Raw genomic sequence first — 23,490 nt, 5'->3', positions numbered from 1 at the left:
TAATAACAGATACCAAAATCACTGACACAAATCTATTAATAGATTTTGCCTTTATTATTAGAAACTATGAATATTCACTTCTGATACAAAATTCTCCTGTTCATATGATCTGGTTTTCAATGGAATAAGTTTTAAAGACAATACCCGAGTTATTTTTCTTGATTTTTGCCCTACATCTTCACACTGCTGCTATCATTTTTTACATCCTTTTCCTTTCATAAACTCAGTTTAACAGTTTGTAATGACTTACTATGTGAATAGTGTGAAAATTAGCTTCCAAAAATGTGAAATATGCATCAGAGAGCCAAATTATTTTAAATGATAATCATTCTTGCATCACAGTTTTGTTTAGGTAGTATTAGCACTCTTCTCTTATCCTGGTGACTGCATCACTTTTGCCCTTCTAGCACCTCCAGAATAGCTTTCAAGATGGTTGCCACAGCTACGGCGCCAGGGTCCGGCAGGCTGAGCAGGTTGGGTGAGATGTAGCTGGCTCTCCCAGCCCTTGCTTTAAGGTCACGAGTTGCCTCCGCTCCTGAAGCAGCTTTCTGTGGAAACCAAAGTAAAAGGAACGTGATGTAGAAAAATCTGCTGAGTGAGCACCACATCAACACCAGGTGGCACCATACCTTCACAGCACTTTGTAGTACAGCCATGTGTCCACCAGATGGAGCTGTGGTAAGCTTTATCAGTTCATCGACTGCAGGACACAAAGCATCCAGCTACAATGTAAGAGAAACAAAGAAACTTTATTGCTAAAGACACTCTACAAAAATTAGGTAAATCAGATTAAATGAGATTTGGGTGAAAAAAAGTCTTACCATTGTTCGGTCTCCAGGGGCGGCACCACCGTACCTGCAAGAAAGTCAACATTTAAGTCTGACCTGGCCATTGCACTGAAATCTGGAGGTTCAGTTGAAAAACAAAGCAGACAATTTGCACTTTTCTATTCCTTGACTTTTTTCTCCTTGAGTTGTGACATTCACTAACAGCCCAATTATTCATCCTGGTACTTTTGAGATTACAGAGGAGCTAGCAGCAATGCAAAAATGGACTACGCCAGCGAGTCATTTGTTCAAGGACTTAACTGTATGCTGGCATAAGCTGGGGCTGAAAAGGGAGAAACTTGCAGGTGTTGTTTACAATGGCTATCCAAATCTGACAGGGAAAAATGTTGGATTTTTGCAGAGGATACAAGATAAAGTCACATACATGAATCCAGAAATGAAATTGGTATTTTTGCATTGTGTTATAAACCAGGAGATGTAGTGTAATTTCATGCTAATATTAACTATGTTCTTGATGTTGTAACTAAAACCTTCAACAGGCGAAAGACCTGATGAAGCTAACACTGAATCTCAGTGTTGGACTTTTGGAGCATGACACTGGAAATGGTGACACAGGCTACCACACACTTGTCAGGTTGGCAAATAGTATGGGACCTGAGAGCATAAATTCAAAAGTTTTATGAAAAGAAAATTAAGGATATTCCAGAGCTTTCAGACTGGAAGGCAAGTATAGTGTTTGCTGATGGTGCAACTGTGGAAATGAATAAACTAAGTTTCTTTTAAACCAACTGGAGAGTAGCACACCAACAGTCCTGATCATAAGATCAAAAACTCTGGAACAGCAGTTAAATGGCCATATGAAGAAGACTAAAAGAAAAGTGCACTTTGAAATAAATACAGACATGAAAAAGTTACCCAACCCCTACTTTTTCATTGCTTCTGTCCCAGCATTCATAGCATTGGCCCAGGCTGCAGCATCGCTCCGCCCCTCGGTCACATGACCGGCTGCCGCAGTGAGGAACAGACTGTACAACTGAAATAAACTGAGCATTAGTACATGTGCTTGTGCTTATTAAGACAGAATACCGCATTCAAACACCACTTAAATCAATGAACCCACCGCTCCTGAAGACCCGCCCATTTTCTCCTGTACCAATCCAGCGAGGACCAATAACAGCTGCCCGGGGCAACCGGGGACCACATGTCCATGAAGCCACTCCTGAATGGCTGAACAAGCATCTTCACTATTTTCACAAGTTCGTCTTTAAGATACTGAAGATAATAATCACAGTTTCTTACCTTTAGCAGCCTGAGCATGAGTATTCCCACAGTCTCCATCCCCGGAAGCACGGTCAAGGGAATTGAGTTCCTCCTGCTTTTCCAACAGAGTGGAGCAAATCTTCTCCAAGGCTTTATGCATCACAGGACTCAGTGGTCCTGCCAAGAATAAACAAACAAACAAAAAAAACTTCCATTTTTAAAAAAAAGCCCAAACTAATTTATTAATATATAGTTAAGAAATTATATACTGGGCTAAAGAGTAAAAGTTCATGGATGTTATGTGTCCTATCTGTAATATTTAATATGCCCTCTCTTACTAAAAGCACCACTACAACACATAAAGCCCTCTATTAAAAGAGAGAAAAGTCATCATCATTTTAGCTGACATTATATTAATGGGCACTAGATGCCCTTATAATCAAATAATCAAAGGACTAAAATTGAACTCATCTATTTCTGTTATGACAATATTAAGAATTTTATAGCACTACGTGCACAGATGTGTTTGTCTGTCAAAATTTGGTGGTTTCCTCTTGTTCATCCTGTTTCAATTTCATGCAGGTAAACAGGTTTTCAACATGTTCAACTATAAGCCTTGAATAAGTAATGCATTACAATAATTCATTGCAATACACAAACCCAAAAAGCTCATGAACTAACCTTCAGAGTGCTTCTCATCTTGTGGCCGTTTGCTGGTTGTTAGTGGTTCTGTGATGTAGCTGCGTCCGCTCAAACACACACTGCTGAGGTTTGGCCAGGCAGGGGCAGTAGTCTTAGCATCTTGATGGGACAAAGGAGGTGTGTGTTTTTCCATTAGTAACAAATGTATTTATCATTTAAATCTGTGTCTCTGAACCCATATGAGAGTGCTTATTTGTGTGGTTCTATCAGAAGTTAATATTCACTCATCTTGGGGATGAAAGTTACTTTCTTTCTTTTTCCAGGGTAGAATAATTGTACAGCATAAATCTAATGACTTAATCTAAATCTAATGAGAAATCAAGAACTGGGTGCAAAAGTCTCAATTTATTTTGGGTTTTCACACAGAGTAGCCATCAACAAGCTTATGGAATAATTCTGGCAGGACATTTGATCATTCTTCTTGGCAGAATTGGTGGAGTTCATTTAAATTGGTTGGTTTCCTGACATGGCCCCAGCTTTCAAGCATAATCCACAAATTTTCAATAGGGCTGAGTTTGGATCTTTGGGAAGCTCACTCCAGAAGCTTACTTTTAGCCTGCTTTATCCATTTAAACCAATTTTGATTTGTGTATGGGAACAGACACCCAACTGTGCCCAAGTTTCAACCATCTAGCTGTGAATTTGAGGGGAGGTTAAAGAACTTAGAGGTACTCCTTCTTCATTATTCCATCCACTTTATGCAATGCACCAGTATCACTAGCAGCAAGACAGCCACATAGATGTCATGGTGTCATACAGTGTTTTAAGGTTTGAAAGCCTCATCTTTACTCCTCCAAACATCCCTCCTATCATTGTGGCCAAATAGGTCAATCTTTGCCCCTTCTAATCATAAATCTTGTCTTCAGAAGGCATTTGGCTTGTCCATATGGACAGCTTTAAATTTCCATTTTGGCACAGGATCTTCTTTCATGGGCTGCACCCTCCCAGTCCATGACGATGTAAAACTCGCTTCACTGTGGACAGAGACGCTGGTGTTCCAGCAGTTTCCAGTTTATAACTCGCTTTGGTGGGTTGCTCCTGAACATCCAAACCAGACTTGTGAGGGTGACAGTGGGTCTTCTTTCAGACTTTGGTGCTGATGCAGCCTAATAACTTGTACTTACCAACAATTGATTCAGCTAATGACCTTGGAATCTGAAGTTTTTTTTAGAAACACCTCCAAAAGACCTTCCCAACTTGTGTCATACATCAGTCACAGTTATCTTTTCTGCCCAGTAGTAGTTTCTCGCTTCAAAGATGCCGAAAGTAGCTACATGTTGATGAATTTCAGTGAAATTCCATGGTTTCCTCTGCTCCATAAGGGATTGTTCAGAGTTATGACTTTCAGACTTGAACACTCTCACCTCTCATTCTTGTCATCCACTGGATTGACCCACACCTGTTTTCACACCTTGGCTTGTATGATTAGGTAGAGGATCCATAGGGGGTCTATAACCCTCTTGGAGGACACTCCCACAGGGCTTAAAATCTATGACTCTCCACCAGTTGCTCTTAGAACCGAAGAAGCTTCTCGGATGGGAAGTAAAACGTCTTCAAGAAACTTTAAAAAAGTCCAGACGCTTTTCTTTCCAAGCTCCTTAGACCACTGGATTAGTTGCTTCCCTTGTGCTGTTCATCCTGCCACGTTGATCATGTAAGCATAGATACCCCCCACTTGCATTCACTTTGTCAAGTTCTGAAGCTCTGAATACACTGTGATGTTATGACAAAGGCCCTCACAAGTTTAGAAAAACAAACCTATGTGTTTGAACACTTACCTATCAGCCTCAGTGTTTCCTTGTCAGCCCTCATCAGGGTCAGCGACACTCCTGCCATCTCCAGAGAGGTCATGAACAAGCCAGACATCACCCTGGCAACCACCACTCCAAGGCTTTCTATAAAAAACACCAATCGTATTCCAGATTATCGCGTGGCAGGTGTTTATTTTCCTGTATATTAAACATCAAGGTTTAAAACTATTCTGAAGTTAAAATGGTGATCATGTGAAAGAAGCACAGTAGGACCCACCTAAGTATGGTTAAATGCTTACCTCACACACACACACACACACACACACACACACACACACACACACACACACACACACACACACACACACACACACACACACACTTACCCAGGCAGAGGATGGCCGATCTAGTCACCACAGCCATCTCCAGGCAAGACAGAGCTCCGAGGTTGTTTACGCACACAACCACACTGTCTCCTGTAGGAAAGAGGGAAAAAACACACACATGGAGAGCAGCCGTACTAACGGTCAGCATGATACATGATCAATAATGTCATTTAGTGAACCTGATTTCAGCGGCAGGTGTGATTGGCTGCTTGGGTTGGTCATGTGGTCTATCATGGTCTTGACCACCTCATCAGCAGAGGCCACCTGAGTGAGAAGATCAACAGAAAATGAGCCATACAGCCTGAAGTTAAAAGCACATTTAGGTTGTTAAGGTTCAAATCCGACTCACCTTTGACCTCTTTATTCCAGGTTCCCCGTGGATACCTGAAAATAGGAAGAAAACACTGGTCGTTATTTCATTTCCGTCTTATGTGCTTTCTCCATCTGTGCATCTTTTGAATGGTTTGGTAAGAGTTTCCATCATTTTCTCAGCTTTTATAAATGAATTTCCTAAAGTTTTATGAATTGAATAGGAAACTCCACTCAGATTAACGACAACCAACTTGAGCTTTTTTAACATGCTAAAATTCTGACATCCCCATCTCGCCATTTGACTAAGTGAATTCACTGAAAACACTATTTTGTGTTTCACTTATACCGTTTTGCTGCTCTTATCTGCTCTCGCACGCCACTAGATGGTGCAATTCAGTCATTTTCTCTAAAATATCACTACTGTGATCTCACATCTGCAGAGAAAGTCAAAGATGGATATTGGCCATTCTAACGTTGATCTGGTTTTAAATCATGTGTCACAAAAAAAATGTAACAAATATTCATTATCACTGGTGGAAGTTTAGTTCTGGAAATGAAAGTCTAGATAACCGGTATCAGCCCAAAAGGCTGCTCCCCACTTTCTGTCACTCACTTTCTCCCACTCTCATAACTCCACCTTTCCCATCCTCCTCTAATCATCCCTCACCCAGCCCGAGCTCCATGTCTCCTGGCGGTAGATCGAAGGAAGGCAGGCAGCCGGGAACACTGCATGGAGACAGACTCACCCCCAGAGTGCCTGGAGTAAAAAAGAAACATGGTTAAGAAAAGTATCCCAGTGTTCCCAGAAAGTATTAAATGTACTAAAACCCCCAAAAAAGAAAGAGCGACTCACCGATCCCCTTTAAAATCTCCGTCACCTTGGAAACAATCTGAGCCAATGAGCAGCCCTCTTCTGCTAAAGCACCAGCCAGCTAAGAGAGCGAGAGACCACATATTTAAAGGCAAGAAAAATACTACAAAAATCTAATGAAAGCACCAATGATAAGAGGCTGCATGGTGCAAAATATACAAATTCAGTGTTTCTGCTTGAGTGTCGTAACAAAGTTCATAAGATAATGTATACTTTCCTGTCACAACCATCTAGATCGACAAAATACAATATCATAAAATAAAATGACTCACAAAAGGTAAAATAAATAAATACAAAAACTAATACAAAAAATAAAAATACACAAAAGAGAGTAGAAAAACATGGAGGGTTCAATAAACCAAAATAAAAATATATGATGAAGAGTTTAATAAATAAAATGTTAAATTATTGAAGGTATTGTGGTTGTAATAAAATAAAAATGTATTACAAAAAATAAATACATGGGAAAAATAAATAAATACAGGGCAAATTTAAAAAGTATTATGCCAGAGTTTATGAATGACTTATTGCCTAATTATTTTTTTAATTAAATTAGACAGATTTAAGGGCATATTATACATTTAATTCATGTTTGATGTTGGCAGTTTCAGTCCTCCATACATTTTAAGATTTGTTTTTGCTTTTCCTTTTTTTTTGTATTTTTAAGAGGACAGTTTCACAGTTTCTTTTTTGCAAGATCAGTAACTGGCAGACAGGACAATGTTGCCTCATGTAGCTTTATAGCAGCCTTTGTACCATTAAAAAAAAGTGAGCACAGTCATATAATATTGTAACCCTTTAACTCAGGATACACTTGCACTGGTCCAAGTTAAGCTCTTTCCAGAGTAAATAACGCCTGTATTAAGCCGTTGTTACCTTACCTTATGTATGAAGACAGTGCCACACAAGCCTCTTCTTCCAGCCTTACTTGGTTGGTCAAAGGCACAGTCTTCTGCAACTATCACCATGTCAACAGCAACACCCTGGTTACGAGCCTGCTCTGCAGCCAATCCAAAGTTAAGACGGTCACCGGTGTAGTTCTTCACAATGAGAAGGACCCCGGAGGCTCCTGGGTGGGAAGACTGCCATTAGTTCATTGGATATAAAAAATATTACTTGCAGCAGGTCACGGACTGTATATAAAAGATGGACATAGCTTTTAGGTCTAAAAGTAGTATGGACCTTAAAAGTTGCATTCTCTCTAACAGCCACCAGGGGGCAACTGCTTTGGCTGCATAAATAACCCTCTGACCTCAGCAAACACTTTTAGTTATGGCTATATGGTATCTCTCTCTAGTTTGTGACTGATGGGTCGCTACCCTGTGAACAGCATCCTCAGTTTCTCAGTCAGATACACACTCACAACTCCAGCTTGCTAACCATTAGCACAAAGGGTGTCTCAGTCTTTTATATACAGTCTTTGCTCTTTTCTGCCAGAGACAGCTGTAGTTGATCTCTGGATATGATGAGCATCTGTTCTCACCAAGATCACGTTGTTGTCCTCATCCTTCTTTTTGGGGCCTATTCCAGTGTAACTGGAGAAGGATTCAGGGTCACCTGATCCAACCCTAATTATATGTTTTGTCAAAAAGTAAAGTTGTAAGCCTAATCTTAAAAGTAGAGATAGTGTCTGTCCCCTGCATCCAAACTGAGAGCTGGTTCCACTGAAGAGGGGCCTGAAAGCTGAAGGCTCTGCCTCCCAGTAGTTGCTGCCGGTAATTTTTCTGCAGACTGACACAGGTGCTCAGTAACCTTTGCTTTTAACACAGGAATATAACTTGAATATAAGCTGGCATCCAGTTGAGTCGCTTGTTCCACCGCTGCCACCCTACTAATTGACTGCAACATGCTGGCAATCTGCATGCACTTATAAATGAAACGGCAGTTATTTGCAAACTGTGATACTGACTGAAGACAGTCTGAGTCTGTCCATTGCAGACAGGTTGCTTCACACCAATTGGGTGAAGGTGTTGGACCCTCTGTGATTACTTACAAAAATAATTCAATCACCATGGACACAGATTTTTCCTCACTGAAAGGAAGTGGCCACCAAATTTTTATAAGACGCATCGTTAACGACGCCAACAGTGCAGCACCGTCACCAGAGTCACACAGGGAGAGATCGGTGAAACATTTTGGCAAAAGGATCAAATATAAAAGGTCCAACTTCAAATCAACAGACTTTTTTTTTAAAGACAATCAGTTGCACTACACTGCATTTATTAAACAGATAAGATCAATGATTATATATGCACTACCCTCCCTCACAGACACACACATTCTGACACAGAAGACTGAAGGACACATTACCTGCATTGTGCAAGGAGAGAATGGCAGCAAGGATGCTGCCAGGAGGTGGCGATGCAAACACTCCTCCTGCGACAGCCGCTGACAGCATCCCTGCTCCGATATAACCTGAGGATACGAGGAGGAAAAAGCAGAGCTGAGGTAATCAGAAGCATCCCGTGTTCATGTGTAAAGGATTAAAGTCTTACCTGCATGTGAGGGCTCGTGGCCCGACCCCCCTCCAGAGAGGAGGGCCACTTTTCCCTTGAGGTTTTCGAGGTCGGACCGAAGCACGACCCTGTGGCCCCTTAGCAGGGAGAGGCCCCCGGAGGCCCTGACGAGTCCGAGGAGGGCTTCGTCCACGCAACTCTCCGCTGCGTTGATCAACTTCTTCTGGGGCTGAAATAGAAAGAGATAAAAAAAATAAAAAAAATAAAAAAACACATAGATTATACTCAAATTCTGGACGAAGTGCAGCAGAGTGACCTGTATAAACCTGCAAATACAGGCAAAGGTTTAAATCAGTGCACGTCCAGCCAATAGAAAAGAACAATTAAGGAAGTAATAATATCCCACACCCTCTGACAGAGCTGGGGGGGGGGAGGGGGCATTTTAGATGCGGGTGTCTCTATTTTTCTAAATAATCTTAAAGTGATGTAATCGGTCCTGGCGGTTTTCCTCAGCCTGAAAAGACACAGTTGAGATCCGGTTTATCCTCATACAAGTTACACAACGATGCATGAGTGCCAATCGGTGGAAATGCCATTCAAATGTCTGAATTATTAAAGTCCAAGGGTTGCCCTCAGCAGGTGGCACGTGCACAGTGAAGCAGATCCACGCCGCGTGTGTTTGTGTGTATGAGCGAGTTAAATTAAAGTTGACAAAAGCTGCACAATTAAACTAAAAGAAACTAAAGTTTGATTTGCAACAACAGCGCAATTATTAAAATGCTGAGTTTTCACAGCTCGTTTCCGTTATCGCTGCATGGACTCTGATCCTTTGGAAGTGTGCAAAGTGCTGCGGGCTCAGCCAGCCTAGCGAACCACTGACACTTCATGTCAACACAAATAATCAAGCGGTCGTGTTCAGATTGCTTCAAATTGTTTTCATTATTCTTGTTTTGTTTTTTACCTCCATCTTAAGTTTTTTACTTCCCTCACTCTTCCGACAGCAGGCAGTGCCAGATTGGAAGGGTTTACTCAGACTGACACCTGCAGTCTGAGTAAGCAAGAATGCCTACAAAATAAAAGCATTGCCCCCCCTTTTAAAAGCACACATACAGAACGTGAAGTACAAGAAATGCTTAAAAGCTGCATTATGTTGGAGATACAACAAAATTACACTGAAAAGAGATAAAAGAACTAAAAGATGAGAGGCCAGATGGATACTTGTGATTTTATTTTGAAAATGTCACAGGAAGTCTTGTTTCGTTTTAAGCTAGAAAGGAACCCCGGTCACGCCCACTTTTTTTTTCGGGAAAATTATTAAAACGTGAGTAGAGTGACGTTGGCTCGCTCCACCTGTGTGTCTGTGGATTTTTGCGTGAATGAAATCATGAAAAAACATTTAATGTGAAACCAGCGTGAGAGAATCTGCTATTATTGTTGTAGCCTGCAAGAGAAAAATTTGACTCAAAGTGTGAATGTTGTCTTCATTGTGTAGTTTACAAACTTATACTGAGCCACGGAGAGGAGTTCATGCGGCTGGACCTTTTTAAATGTCTGTCAGTGTCCCCCACGGGTCCTCAGACCTCAGTTTGTTTTATTTGTACATAAGCCATTGTCATATATGGTTCTTCAAAGGGCTTCACAGGCATAAACACATATTAGGGAATGACATATGAGGTCCCTTAGATGTAAAACTCATCAGAAATAAAGCATACAGTATAAACAATTCACACACAAGTTCCTGTGAAATTAGAAACAGCGAAATATGGAATAAATGAACTTAAAAAAACCCCAATCAAACAATAGAAATGCAAGCAAGAAACAATTTTAGAATTAACAGAAGTAGAAGGCCAACACATGATATCACTGAAGAAGATATGCATGTGTATATGTCAGAATCTGCCCCATAATAAAATGTGGCTGTACTCAACAGCTGTACAGTATTTTTCTTCTTCTTCTTCTTCTTCTTGTTGTTGTTGTTGTTGTTGTTGTTGTTGTTGTTGTTGTTGTTGTTGTTGTTGTTGTTGTTGTTGTTGTTGTTGTTGTTGTTGTTGTATTTATGTATATATTAATTTTCATCTGTGAGGAGGAATGAATAGAGTTAAACAAATATTTTTGTATTTGGTTGTATTATTTCGAGGTTGACAAAAGTGGGCATACTTACAACTTATACAGTATATCTTATCGCGATGTTGTTTTACTATAGATCAGGGGTGTCAAACTCATAGTTCCTTGCCACATGTACAACCATTGTGGATTTAACAACCATGAATATACAACACTGATGATTAAGAGCCAAAACCTTCATTTTTAGGAACAAAACTAAAAGTTTTATATTTTGTTTTACTTTAAAAAATCATCCAAACAGCTTTAGATACGTTAAATTAATATTATGTAATACTGGTATGATCACAGCACGAATACCTGTGCTTTCTTGAAATGTTATACCCATTATACTTCAATATAACGGCTTCACTGCAATTTTTACCCGTTTAATGGACCATTTTGATCAAATAGTAAAATTTTAAAGGTCTTTTTTTAATTGATTTCCTGCAAATTGACTGTTTTACAAAAAAGTTAAAAAAACAGTGACACACATTATTGTTATTTTTGATTATGAAACTACACATCCAATCATATTATTCTTCGATTTTACATTTTATTTAATGTTGATGACCTTGAGGTCTTTGAAAGGTGCTAACAAATAAAAATGATTGTTATTATTTATTTATTGTATTGTTATGCTATGTTATGCTTACATAATGACAACAAAGAGTGTAATCTTGAACTAGAAAGCGAAAATTTCAGAAGAAATTTTATGTGTGCCTATGCCGCTGCTAATCACTGTAGTTGCCATTCATACGGCTACAGACAGAAAAACTCAGAAGAGCAGCCATTCTCCACCATGAACTATGGTAAAAACAAACACCGCTCACGCTTCACAGATGACAGCTTACAGTTTTGTGTAAAGATGAAGTTACTTCGTACAGCGCCGATTTGCAGACGCTGTGCACACAGGTTCATGAGAAGTCCCATTGTACCACGGCAGACCCGACAATGTTTGCATGAACACGCTTTGAAGCATTACATTATAGACCACTTTTCACACATGCATTCACTTTTTGTTTTTTGTTATTTCTACACAGTGTTCTGAATTATGAACAATGGTCTACAGCCAATCTTGTGTATTATTATACAAACTTTGGTTGTGAGATTCAGATAACTATTTAATAAAAGCTAAATATTTTATATGAGAGTAAGAAAGAAAAGTATATCTTTATGTCCACCTTTCTCTGTTAATGCCCTACCTGGCCCCTGGCAAAAGCTTTGCTAGATCCGCCCCTGCACAGTTACCAGCTGTCAGCTACACAAAAAAGGAGCTTGGTGTTTACAGGAGTGCAGAATTATTAGGCAAATGAGTATTTTGTCCACATCATCCTCTTCATGCATGTTGTCTTACTCCAAGCTGTATAGGCTCGAAAGCCTACTACCAATTAAGCATATTAGGTGATGTGCATCTCTGTAATGAGAAGGGGTGTGGTCTAATGACATCAACACCCTATATCAGGTGTGCATAATTATTAGGCAACTTCCTTTCCTTTGGCAAAATGGGTCAAAAGAAGGACTTGACAGGCTCAGAAAAGTCAAAAATAGTGAGATATCTTGCAGAGGGATGCAGCAGTCTTAAAATTGCAAAGCTTCTGAAGCGTGATCATCGAACAATCAAGCCTTTCATTCAAAATAGTCAACAGGGTCGCAAGAAGCGTGTGGAAAACCAAGGCGCAAAATAACTGCCCATGAACTGAGAAAAGTCAAGCGTGCAGCTGCCAAGATGCCACTTGCCACCAGTTTGGCCATATTTCAGAGCTGCAACATCACTGGAGTGCCCAAAAGCACAAGGTGTGCAATACTCAGAGACACGGCCAAGGTAAGAAAGGCTGAAAGACGACCACCACTGAACAAGACACACAAGCTGAAACGTCAAGACTGGGCCAAGAAATATCTCAAGACTGATTTTTCTAAGGTTTTATGGACTGATGAAATGAGAGTGAGTCTTGATGGGCCAGATGGATGGGCCCGTGGCTGGATTGGTAAAGGGCAGAGAGCTCCAGTCCGACTCAGACGCCAGCAAGGTGGAGGTGGAGTACTGGTTTGGGCTGGTATCATCAAAGATGAGCTTGTGGGGCCTTTTCGGGTTGAGGATGGAGTCAAGCTCAACTCCCAGTCCTACTGCCAGTTTCTGGAAGACACCTTCAAGCAGTGGTACAGGAAGAAGTCTGCATCCTTCAAGAAAAACATGATTTTCATGCAGGACAATGCTCCATCACACGCGTCCAAGTACTCCACAGCGTGGCTGACAAGAAAGGGTATAAAAGAAGGAAAAACTAATGACATGGCCTCCTTGTTCACCTGATCTGAACCCCATTGAGAACCTGTGGTCCATCATCAAATGTGAGATTTACAAGGAGGGAAAACAGTACACCTCTCTGAACAGTGTCTGGGAGGCTGTGGTTGCTGCTGCATGCAATGTTGATGGTGAACAGATCAAAACACTGACAGAATCCATGGATGGCAGGCTTTTGAGCGTCCTTGCAAAGAAAGGTGGCTATATTGGTCGCTGATTTGTTTTTGTTTTGTTTTTGAATGTCAGAAATGTATATTTGTGAATGTGGAGATGTTATATTGGTTTCACTGGTAAAATAAATAATTGAAATGGGTATATATTTGTTTTTGTTAAGTTGCCTAATAATTATGCACAGTAATAGTCACCTGCACACACAGATATCCCCCTAAAATAGCTAAAACTAAACACAAACTAAAAACTACTTCCGAAAACATTCAGCTTTGATATTAATGTGTTTTTTGGGTTCATTGAGAACATGGTTGTTGTTCAATAATAAAATTATTCCTCAAAAATACAACTTGCCTAATAATTCTGCACCCTGTATGAGAGTAAGAAAGAAAAGTATATCTTTGTGTCCACCTTTCTCTGTTAATGCCCTACCTGGCCCCTGGCAAAAGCTTTGCTAGATCCGCCCCTGCACAGTTACCAGCTGTCAGCTAAATAAAAAAAGGAGCTTGGTGTTTATTTCTCTCAGAAACAGTTCATAACTTCCTTCAACTCATTCATGTCACCTAAAAAAAGGTAAACCTGTTTCTCCATCACCAGTTCAGCTCTGATGATTCAGTAAGGTCATCTCCTGGTTTCGACCAGCCGCTTCTACAGCTGTGGCTCCAGCAAACATCAGCTGATACTAGAAATTAAAATCAAATGAATTCTAACAACAGCTGATCAAGCTTAAACGTGCTGCTGTTGTTTAGCGCGATAAACAAACAAGAGAGAAAAGCCGATCATTGATCAGTTTCATGACTGAAGTTTGAACAGGCGAGAGAATGACAGGGGAGGCTGTCATAAAGTTCAACATCAGTAACTTAGCGCGCACACAGCTGTATAGAAACTCCATCGTGCTAGCTACCACGCAGTACGAGTTATTATAACTGATTGTAAAAAGTCAGCACAACGAAAATAAACTCGGTTTATATCTGACCCAAATAGAGTGCAGGTCATAACTTCTTACCTGAAATTCAGTTCACCTCACGCTCCGACCGGCAGCCGCCTGCTTCTCCTGCCTTCGGTTTCCCTGATCCACGATCTACCACCGGTCGATCGGCGGTCGCCCTCGCCGCCTCGCTCCCGCATGTTCTTTCTGACACACACGGTGGATAGCTGCCCTCGGTTGTAGCTCCGCGTCAGCGACTACCAAACAACTCAGTCATTTTTTCCACATCGACCAGCATCTGGACAATCCACCGCCTTTCACTGTTTGTACCGTTACTAAAAAAAAACCCTCATCGGCTCATAAAAAGCGAAAAATAAGTCCAGCTATGACCCTGAGTCAAAAGACAGCCAGCTCGGGTTAGCTAGCTACCTGTCTAGCTCTTTGCAGGCACCGAAAACATCAGAGCTAATATGGGATGTCTTGGTAACACGAGCAGATATTTGAAGTTTACATCTGGCCAATCCACCACCTTTCACTGTTTATACCGTTACTAAAATGAATAAATAAATAAATCATCGGTCCATATAAGCGAAAAATAAGTCCAGCTAAAACACATACTGTCGGCGACGACCGGTGCTGACACGAGTTTCACCCGCCTCAATATAAGCCAAGCCTGGGTGCTTTTTCACGAAGGGTCGCTAGCGGTGCTAGCTAACTATGCTAGCGGCGCTAGCTAGCTAGCCGGCTATCAGCAACACATAAGAGAACTGCTGCTAAATAAACTACACCTAAACTCGGTTTATATCTGACCCAAATAGAGTGCAGGTCATAACTTCTTACCTGAAATTCAGTTCACCTCACGCTCCTGCCTTCGCTTTCCCTGATCCACGATTGACCTCCGCGCGTAGCAAACACCGGTCGATCGGCGGTCGCGGCATGTCCTTTCTGTCATACACCGTGGATAGCTGCCCACTGTTGTAGCTCCGCGTTATAGCACCACCAAACAACTCAGTTATTTTTTCCACATCCAGCTGTAACTCCGATTCTGTGCGAGCATTTGCGAGACCGGGAGGTGAAACGACAGAGAGAGTCCCTCGCTATCCATTTGCAGCCAAGTGCGGCAGCTAGCTAGGTAGCCGGCTAGCTGTCAGGCAGGACCAACGTCGTCAGAGCACTGTCGCTAAATATGGGATGTCTTGATAAAACAAGCAGATATTTGAAGTTTACACACCTACATTCTCGCCTGAAAATATCTTAAAAGTTTATTTTGTGACCTAGAAACACGAATAAAAGACATATAAAAGCAAGTGGTGGCCGCCATTGTTCACTCTGTAGAGGCGTGCTATGAATTGTGGGATATGGAGTTTTCAACACAAGGATAAAATCTTTTCGGCTGTACTACTCCCGGTATACCACTAGAGAGAGCCAAGACACCACAAATGAAGTCTGTTTATTTGGCGCCAAAAGATGAATTGGCCTAAATTTGTACTAAAATATTAATATTTAAAAACTATAAAAGTCATAAACACCAAAAGTCACAACATAGTAGTCCAGCTCCAGCCGCACAAAATGATCTAACATATGTAATCCTAATGTCAAAACTGTTTGGCAGAGGAGCGCGGGAAAATTTTCACTAAAATATTAATATTTAAAAACTATAAAATTCATAAACACCAAAAGTCATAGCACACCATTCCAGATCCGGCCGCACAAAATGAGGTAACATATATGAAGCTTGTCTCAAAACTGCGGGGCGTGATACGTGCCGAAATTTAGGCGGAAGATGGAGAATAATAATAATAAGAACTAGAAAGCGAAAATTTCAGAAGAAATTTTATGTGTGCCTATGCCGCTGCTATTCAGTGTAGTTTGCCATTCATCCAGCTACAGAGAGCAAAACTCAGAAGAGCAGCCATTCTCCACCATGAACTATGGTAAAAACAAACACCGCTCACGCTTCACAGATAACAGCTTACAGTTTTGTGTAAAGATGAAGTTACTTCGTACAGCGCCGATTTGCAGACGCTGTGCACACAGGTTCATGAGCAGAAGTCCCATTGTACCACGGCAGATCCGACAATGTTTGCATTGTTTGCATGGACCACTTTTCACACATGGTTGGTGTACCCAAACAGCCGGCTGTAGCTTTTCAACTCACAGCCCGACACACACCCAAAAACAGCCGAGAGAGCACAGACTACGCCCGAGAGGCGTGATTGCAGGTGCCGCTCAGGTGGGTCCACCTCCCTGCAGCGGCACTGCAGACCACGCCCGCCACACACATCAAACACGTAAAATAAATATTTATGCACTTTTGCATTCACTTTTTGTTTTTGTTATTTTTACACAGTGTTCTGAATGATGAACAATGGTCTACAGCCAATCTTGTGTATTATTATACAAACTTTGGTTGTAAGATTCAGATAAGCATTTAATAAATGCTAAATATTTTATATGAGAGTAAGAAAGAAAAGTATATCTTTATGTCCACCTTTCTCTGTTAATGCCCTACCTGGCCCCTGACAAAAGCTTTGCTAGATCCGCCCCTGCACAGTTACCAGCTGTCAGCTACACAAAAAAGGAGCTTGGTGTTTACAGGGAGTACAGAATTATTAGGCAAATGAGTACTTTGTCCACATCATCCTCTTCATGCATGTTGTCTTACTCCAAGCTGTATAGGCTCGAAAGCCGCCTACCAATTAAGCATATTAGGTGATGTGCATCTCTGTAATGAGAAGGGGTGTGGTCTAATGACATCAACACCCTATATCAGGTGTGCATAATTATTAGGCAACCTCCTTTCCTTTGGCAAAATGGGTCAAAAGAAGGACTTGACAGGCTCAGAAAAGTCAAAAATAGTGAGATATCTTGCAGAGGGATGCAGCAGTCTTAAAATTGCAAAGCTTCTGAAGCGTGATCATCGAACAATCAAGCGTTTCATTCAAAATAGTCAACAGGGTCGCAAGAAGCGTGTGGAAAAACCAAGGCGCAAAATAACTGCCCATGAACTGAGAAAAGTCAAGCGTGCAGCTGCCAAGATGCCACTTGCCACCAGTTTGGCCATATTTCAGAGCTGCAACATCACTGGAGTGCCCAAAAGCACAAGGTGTGCAATACTCAGAGACATGGCCAAGGTAAGAAAGGCTGAAAGACGACCACCACTGAACAAGACACACAAGCTGAAACGTCAAGACTGGGCCAAGAAATATCTCAAGACTGATTTTTCTAAGGTTTTATGGACTGATGAAATGAGAGTGAGTCTTGATGGGCCAGATGGATGGGCCCGTGGCTGGATTGGTAAAGGGCAGAGAGCTCCAGTCCCACTCAGACGCCAGCAAGGTGGAGGTGGAGTACTGGTTTGGGCTGGTATCATCAAAGGTGAGCTTGTGGGGCCTTTTCGGGGTTGAGGATGGCGTCAAGCTCAACTCCCAGTCCTACTGCCAGTTTCTGGAAGACACCTTCTTCAAGCAGTGGTACAGGAAGAAGTCTGCATCCTTCAAGAAAAACATGATTTTCATGCAGGACAATGCTCCATCACACGCAGCGTCCAAGTACTCCACAGCGTGGCTGGCAAGAAAGGGTATAAAAGAAGAAAAACTAATGACATGGCCTCCTTGTTCACCTGATCTGAACCCCATTGAGAACCTGTGGTCCATCATCAAATGTGAGATTTACAAGGAGGAAAACAGTACACCTCTCTGAACAGTGTCTGGGAGGCTGTGGTTGCTGCTGCACGCAATGTTGATGGTGAACAGATCAAAACACTGACAGAATCCATGGATGGCAGGCTTTTGAGTGTCCTTGCAAAGAAAGGTGGCTATATTGGTCGCTGATTTGTTTTTGTTTTGTTTTTGAATGTCAGAAATGTATATTTGTGAATGTGGAGATGTTATATTGGTTTCACTGGTAAAATAAATAATTGAAATGGGTATATATTTGTTTTTGTTAAGTTGCCTAATAATTATGCACAGTAATAGTCACCTGCACACACAGATATCCCCTAAAATAGCTAAAACTAAACACAAACTAAAAACTACTTCCGAAAACATTCAGCTTTGATATTAATGTGTTTTTGGGTTCATTGAGAACATGGTTGTTGTTCAATAATAAAATTATTCCTCAAAAATACAACTTGCCTAATAATTCTGCACTCCTGTATGAGAGTAAGAAAGAAAAGTATATCTTTGTGTCCACCTTTCTCTGTTAATGCCCTACCTGGCCCCTGGCAAAAGCTTTGCTAGATCCGCCCCTGCACAGTTACCAGCTGTCAGCTAAATAAAAAAGGAGCTTGGTGTTTATTTCTCTCAGAAACAGTTCATAACTTCCCTTCAACTCATTCATGTCACCTAAAAAAAGGTAAACCTGTTTCTCCATCACCAGTTCAGCTCTGATGATTCAGTAAGGTCATCTCCTGGTTTCGACCAGCCGCTTCTACAGCTGTGGCTCCAGCAAACATCAGCTGATACTAGAAATTAAAATCAAATGAATTCTAACAACAGCTGATCAAGCTTAAACGTGCTGCTGTTGTTTAGCGCGATAAACAAACAAGAGAGAAAAGCCGATCATTGATCAGTTTCATGACTGAAGTTTGAACAGGCGAGAGAATGACAGGGGAGGCTGTCATAAAGTTCAACATCAGTAACTTAGCGCCGCACACAGCTGTATAGAAACTCCATCGTGCTAGCTACCACGCAGTACGAGTTATTATAACTGATTGTAAAAAGTCAGCACAACGAAAATAAACTACACCTAAACTCGGTTTATATCTGACCCAAATAGAGTGCAGGTCATAACTTCTTACCTGAAATTCAGTTCACCTCACGCTCCGACCGGCAGCCGCCTGCTTCTCCTGCCTTCGGTTTCCCTGATCCACGATCTACCACCGGTCGATCGGCGGTCACCTCGCCGCCTCGTTCCCGCATGTTCTTTCTGACACACACGGTGGATAGCTGCCCTCGGTTGTAGCTCCGCGTCAGCGACTACCAAACAATTCAGTTATTTTTTCCACATCGACCAGCATCTGGACAATCCACCGCCTTTCACTGTTTGTACCGTTACTAAAAAAAACCCTCATCGGCTCATAAAACGAAAAATAAGTCCAGCTATGACCCTGAGTCAAAAGACAGCCAGCTCGGGTTAGCTAGCTACCTGTCTAGCTCTTTGCAGGCACCGAAAACATCAGAGCTAATATGGGATGTCTTGGTAACACGAGCAGATATTTGAAGTTTACATCTGGCCAATCCACCACCTTTCACTGTTTATACCGTTACTAAAATGAATAAATAAATAAATCATCGGTCCATATAAACGAAAAATAAGTCCAGCTAAAACACATACTGTCGGCGACGACCGGTGCTGACACGAGTTTCACCCGCCTCAATATAAGCCAAGCCTGGGTGCTTTTTCACGAAGGGTCGCTAGCGGCGCGAGCTAACTATGCTAGCGGCGCTAGCTAGCTAGCTAACCGACTATCAGCAACACATAAGAGAACTGCTGCTAAATAAACTACACCTAAACTCGGTTTATATCTGACCCAAATAGAGTGCAGGTCATAACTTCTTACCTGAAATTCAGTTCACCTCACGCTCCTGCCTTCGCTTTCCCTGATCCACGATTGACCTCCGCGTTAGCAAACACGGTCGATCGGCGGTAGCCTCACCGCCTTGTATGTCTCGTTCATGGCATGTCCTTTCTGTCACACACCGGTGGATAGCTGCCCTCTGTTGTAGCTCCACCACCAAACAACTCAGTTATTTTTTCCACATCGACCAGCATCATCGGCCCATATAAACGAAAAATAAGTCCAGCTAAGACACAGACCCTTGCCGAGCGATCGGGCGATTAAACAAATTTTAGCCACCTCACTATCAGCCAAGCCTGGGTGGTTTTTCACGAAGGCGCTAGCTAGCTAAGCTAGCGGCACTAGCTAACTAACCGACTATCAGCAACACTTAAGAGAATTGTCGCTAATATGGGATGTCTTGATAAAACGAGCAGATATTTGAAGTTTACACACCTACATTCTCGCCTGAAAATATCTTAAAAGTGTATTTTGTGACCTAGAAACATGAATAAAAGACATATAAAACGAAGTGGTGGCCGCCATTGTTTGACTCGGTAGAGGCATGCTATGAATTGTGGGATATGTAGTTTTCACCAAGCATGGCACCCTTTAGGCCGTACTTCTCCCGGTATACCACTAGAGAGAGCCAACCCACCACAAATGAAGTCTGTTTCTATGGTGCCAAAAGCAGAATCTTTCTCAGGAGCCTAGAAATTCGCCTAAATTTGCACTAAAATCTAAATATTTCAAAAACTATAAAAGTTATAAACACCAAAAGTCACACCATACTAGCCCAGCTCCAGCCGCACAAAATGATGTAACATATGTACCCCTATTGTCAAAACTGTTTGGCAGAGGAGCGCGGGAAAATTTTCACTAAAATATTAATATTTAAAAAACTATAATAGTCATAAACACCAAAAGTCATAGCACACCATTCCAGATCCAGCCGCACAAAATGAGGTAACATATGAAGCTTTTCTCAAAACTGCGGGCGTGATACGTGCCGAAATTTAGGCGGAAGATGGAGAATAATAATAACTAGAAAGCGAAAATTTCAGAAGAAATTTTATGTGTGCCTATGCCGCTGCTAATCACTGTAGTTGCCATTCATACGGCTACAGAGAGCAAAACTCAGAAGAGCAGCCATTCTCCACCATGAACTATGGTAAAACAAACACCGCTCACGCTTCACAGATGACAGCTTACAGTTTTGTGTAAAGATGAAGTTACTTTGTACAGCGCCGATTTGCAGACGCTGTGCACACAGGTTCATGAGCAGAAGTCCCATTGTACCACGGCAGACCCGACAATGTTTGCATGAACACACTTTGAAGCATTACATTATAGACCACTTTTCACACATGCATTCACTTTTTGTTTTTGTTATTTTTACACAGTGTTCTGAATTATGAACAATGGTCTACAGCCAATCCTGTGTATTATTATACAAACTTTGGTTGTGAGATTCAGATAACTATTTAATAAAAGCTAAATATTTTATATGAGAGTAAGAAAGAAAAGTATATCTTTGTGTCCACCTTTCTCTGTTAATGCCCTAGCTCCCCCAAAAGCTTTGCTAGATCCGCCCCTGCACAGTTACCAGCTGTCAGCTACACAAAAAAGGAGCTTGGTCTTTGTCTCTCAGAAACAACTCATAACTTCCTTCAACTCATTCATGTCACCTAAAGTGTAAACCTGTTTCTCCATCACCAGTTCAGCTCTGATGATTCAGTAAGGACATCTCCTGATTTCATCTTCATGCTCCAGCAAACATCAGCTGATACTAGAAATTAAAATCAAAAGAATTCTAACAACAGCTGATCAAGCTTAAACGTGCTGCTGTTGTTTAGCGCGATAAATAAGAGCGAACAGCCGATCATTGATCAGTTTCATGATTGACGTTTCAACACGCGAGAGAATGACAGGGAGGCTTCGTAACGACAGAATAAATCATAATGTTTTCTCTGAATGTGGGACGATTCCGTTTGTACGGCACGGCAACTCTATGAACTAACCCTAATGAATAAAATAAAGTCCAACGTCAGTAACTTAGTGCGCACACAGCTGTATATAAACACCGTGGCATTACGATTGTAAAGGTCAACGAAAATAAATTACACCTAAACTCGGTTTATATCTGACCCAAATAGAGAGCGACCGGTGCTGACACGAGTTTCACCCGCCTCAATATAAGCCAAGCCTGGGTGCTTTTTCACGAAGGGTTGCTAGCGGCGCGAGCTAACTATGCTAGCGGCGCTAGCTAGCTAGCCGACTATCAGCAACACATAAGAGAACTGCTGCTAAATAAACTACACCTAAACTCGGTTTATATCTGACCCAAATAGAGAGCGACCGGTGCTGACACGAGTTTTCACCCGCTTCAATATAAGCCAAGACTGGGTGCTTTTTCACGAAGGGTTGCTAGCGGCGCGAGCTAACTATGCTAGCGGCGCTTAGCTAGCTAGCCGACTATCAGCAACACATAAGAGAACTGCTGCTAAATAAACTACACCTAAACTCTGTTTATATCTGACCCAAATAGAGTGCAGTTCATAACTTCTTACCTGAAATTCAGTTCACCTCACGCTCCTGCCTTCGCTTTCCCTGATCCATGATTGACCACCGCGTTAGCAATCGCCTGCCCGGCCTCATATGTCTCGTTGGCGGCATGTCCTTTCTGTCACACACCGTGGGTAGCTGCCCTCTGTTGTAGCTCCACCACCAAACAACTCAGTTATTTTTTCCACATCCAGCTGTAACTCCGATTCTATGCGAGCATTTGCGAGAGACCGGGAGGTCAAAGGAGAGAGAGAGAGTCCCTCGCTATCCATTTGCAGCCAAGTCGCGGCAGCTAGCTAGGTAGCCGGCTAGCTGTCAGGCAGGACCGACGTAGTCAGAGCACTGTCGCTAAATATGGGATGTCTTGATAAAACAAGCAGATATTTGAAGTTTACACACCTACATTCTCGCCTGAAAATATCTTAAAAGCTTATTTTGTGACCTAGAAACACGAATAAAAGACATATAAAACGAAGTGGTGGCCGCCATTGTTCACTCTGTAGAGGCGTGCTATGAATTGTGGGATATTGAGTTTTCCACCAAGCATTACCGTAACTTTTGAATGATTTGCGCAACCTTAAAAATTCCAATGGCTCCTGAAAGCAGCGACGCTGTGCGCACCGTTGAAATTGTCATCATTACGGTAATCCAAATAAGGGTACACAGGCTGTACCACTCCCGGCATACCACTAGAGAGAGCCAACACACCACAAATGAAGTCTGTTTATTTGGCGCCAAAAGATGAATTGGCCTAAATTTGCACTAAAATATTAATATTTAAAAACTATAAAAGTCATGAACACCAAAAGTCATGACATAATAGTCCAGCTCCAGCCGCACAAAATGATCTAACATATGTAACCCTAATGTCAAAGCTGTTCGGCAGAGGAGCGCGGGAAAATTTTCACTAAAATATTAATATTTAAAAAACTATAAAATTCACAAAGACCAAAAGTCATAGCACACCATTCCAGATCCGGCCGCACAAAATGAGGTAACATATATGAAGCTTGTCTCAAAACTGCGGGGCGAGATTCGCTGCAAAATTTCAGGCGGAAACTGGAGAATAATAATAATAATAATAATAATAAATCCGAGGAATAGTAATATGTGTGCCTCTTGTCATAGGCACACATAATAATAATAAGAATAACTAGAAAAATTTGCATTTCCTGCGAAAATGCTGTGTGGATGCCTTAACGCTGAAGCTGTCTGCTGAAAAGCTGAAAAAGATGAAAAGTTGCAAAAAGTTGTATGGTGGTGAAAAAAAAGTTTTGCGCTGAGCAGGATTCGAACCTGGCTCTCCTGGACTCAAGGCAGCTACTCATTTCACTGAGCTAA

General features: G+C 41.6%; 1 protein-coding gene across 2 annotated transcripts; it reads right to left on the bottom strand.

Moving 5' to 3' along the window:
* Nucleotides 1-31: 31 nt before the first annotated feature.
* Nucleotides 32-14,907, bottom strand: tkfc (triokinase/FMN cyclase). 2 transcript variants are annotated; one of them, XM_039610217.1, is made up of 17 exons: nucleotides 14,865-14,907; nucleotides 8,566-8,755; nucleotides 8,381-8,485; nucleotides 6,952-7,139; nucleotides 6,053-6,131; nucleotides 5,867-5,956; nucleotides 5,237-5,271; nucleotides 5,067-5,151; nucleotides 4,888-4,977; nucleotides 4,529-4,645; nucleotides 2,730-2,849; nucleotides 2,088-2,225; nucleotides 1,909-2,015; nucleotides 1,715-1,821; nucleotides 822-855; nucleotides 630-722; nucleotides 32-548 (listed from the first exon to the last, which is right to left on the bottom strand). In XM_039610217.1, exons 3-17 carry the CDS (start codon nucleotides 8,466-8,468, stop codon nucleotides 390-392), a joined length of 1,530 nt encoding a protein of 509 aa, XP_039466151.1. In that variant the 5' UTR covers nucleotides 8,469-8,485; nucleotides 8,566-8,755; nucleotides 14,865-14,907; the 3' UTR covers nucleotides 32-389. The 2 variants fall into 2 exon arrangements, with proteins under 2 accessions (XP_039466151.1, XP_031599595.1); XM_031743735.2 differs by lacking the exon at nucleotides 14,865-14,907 and adding an exon at nucleotides 9,488-9,572.
* Between the last annotated feature and the right edge of the window lie 8,583 nt (nucleotides 14,908-23,490).

The sequence above is a fragment of the Oreochromis aureus genome, linkage group 3, assembly GCF_013358895.1.
Source record: "Oreochromis aureus strain Israel breed Guangdong linkage group 3, ZZ_aureus, whole genome shotgun sequence".
NCBI classification, from domain to species: Eukaryota; Metazoa; Chordata; class Actinopteri; order Cichliformes; family Cichlidae; genus Oreochromis; species Oreochromis aureus.
The sequence above is the reverse complement of the archived record's forward strand: the minus strand, read 5'-3'. Positions and strand labels throughout refer to the sequence as shown.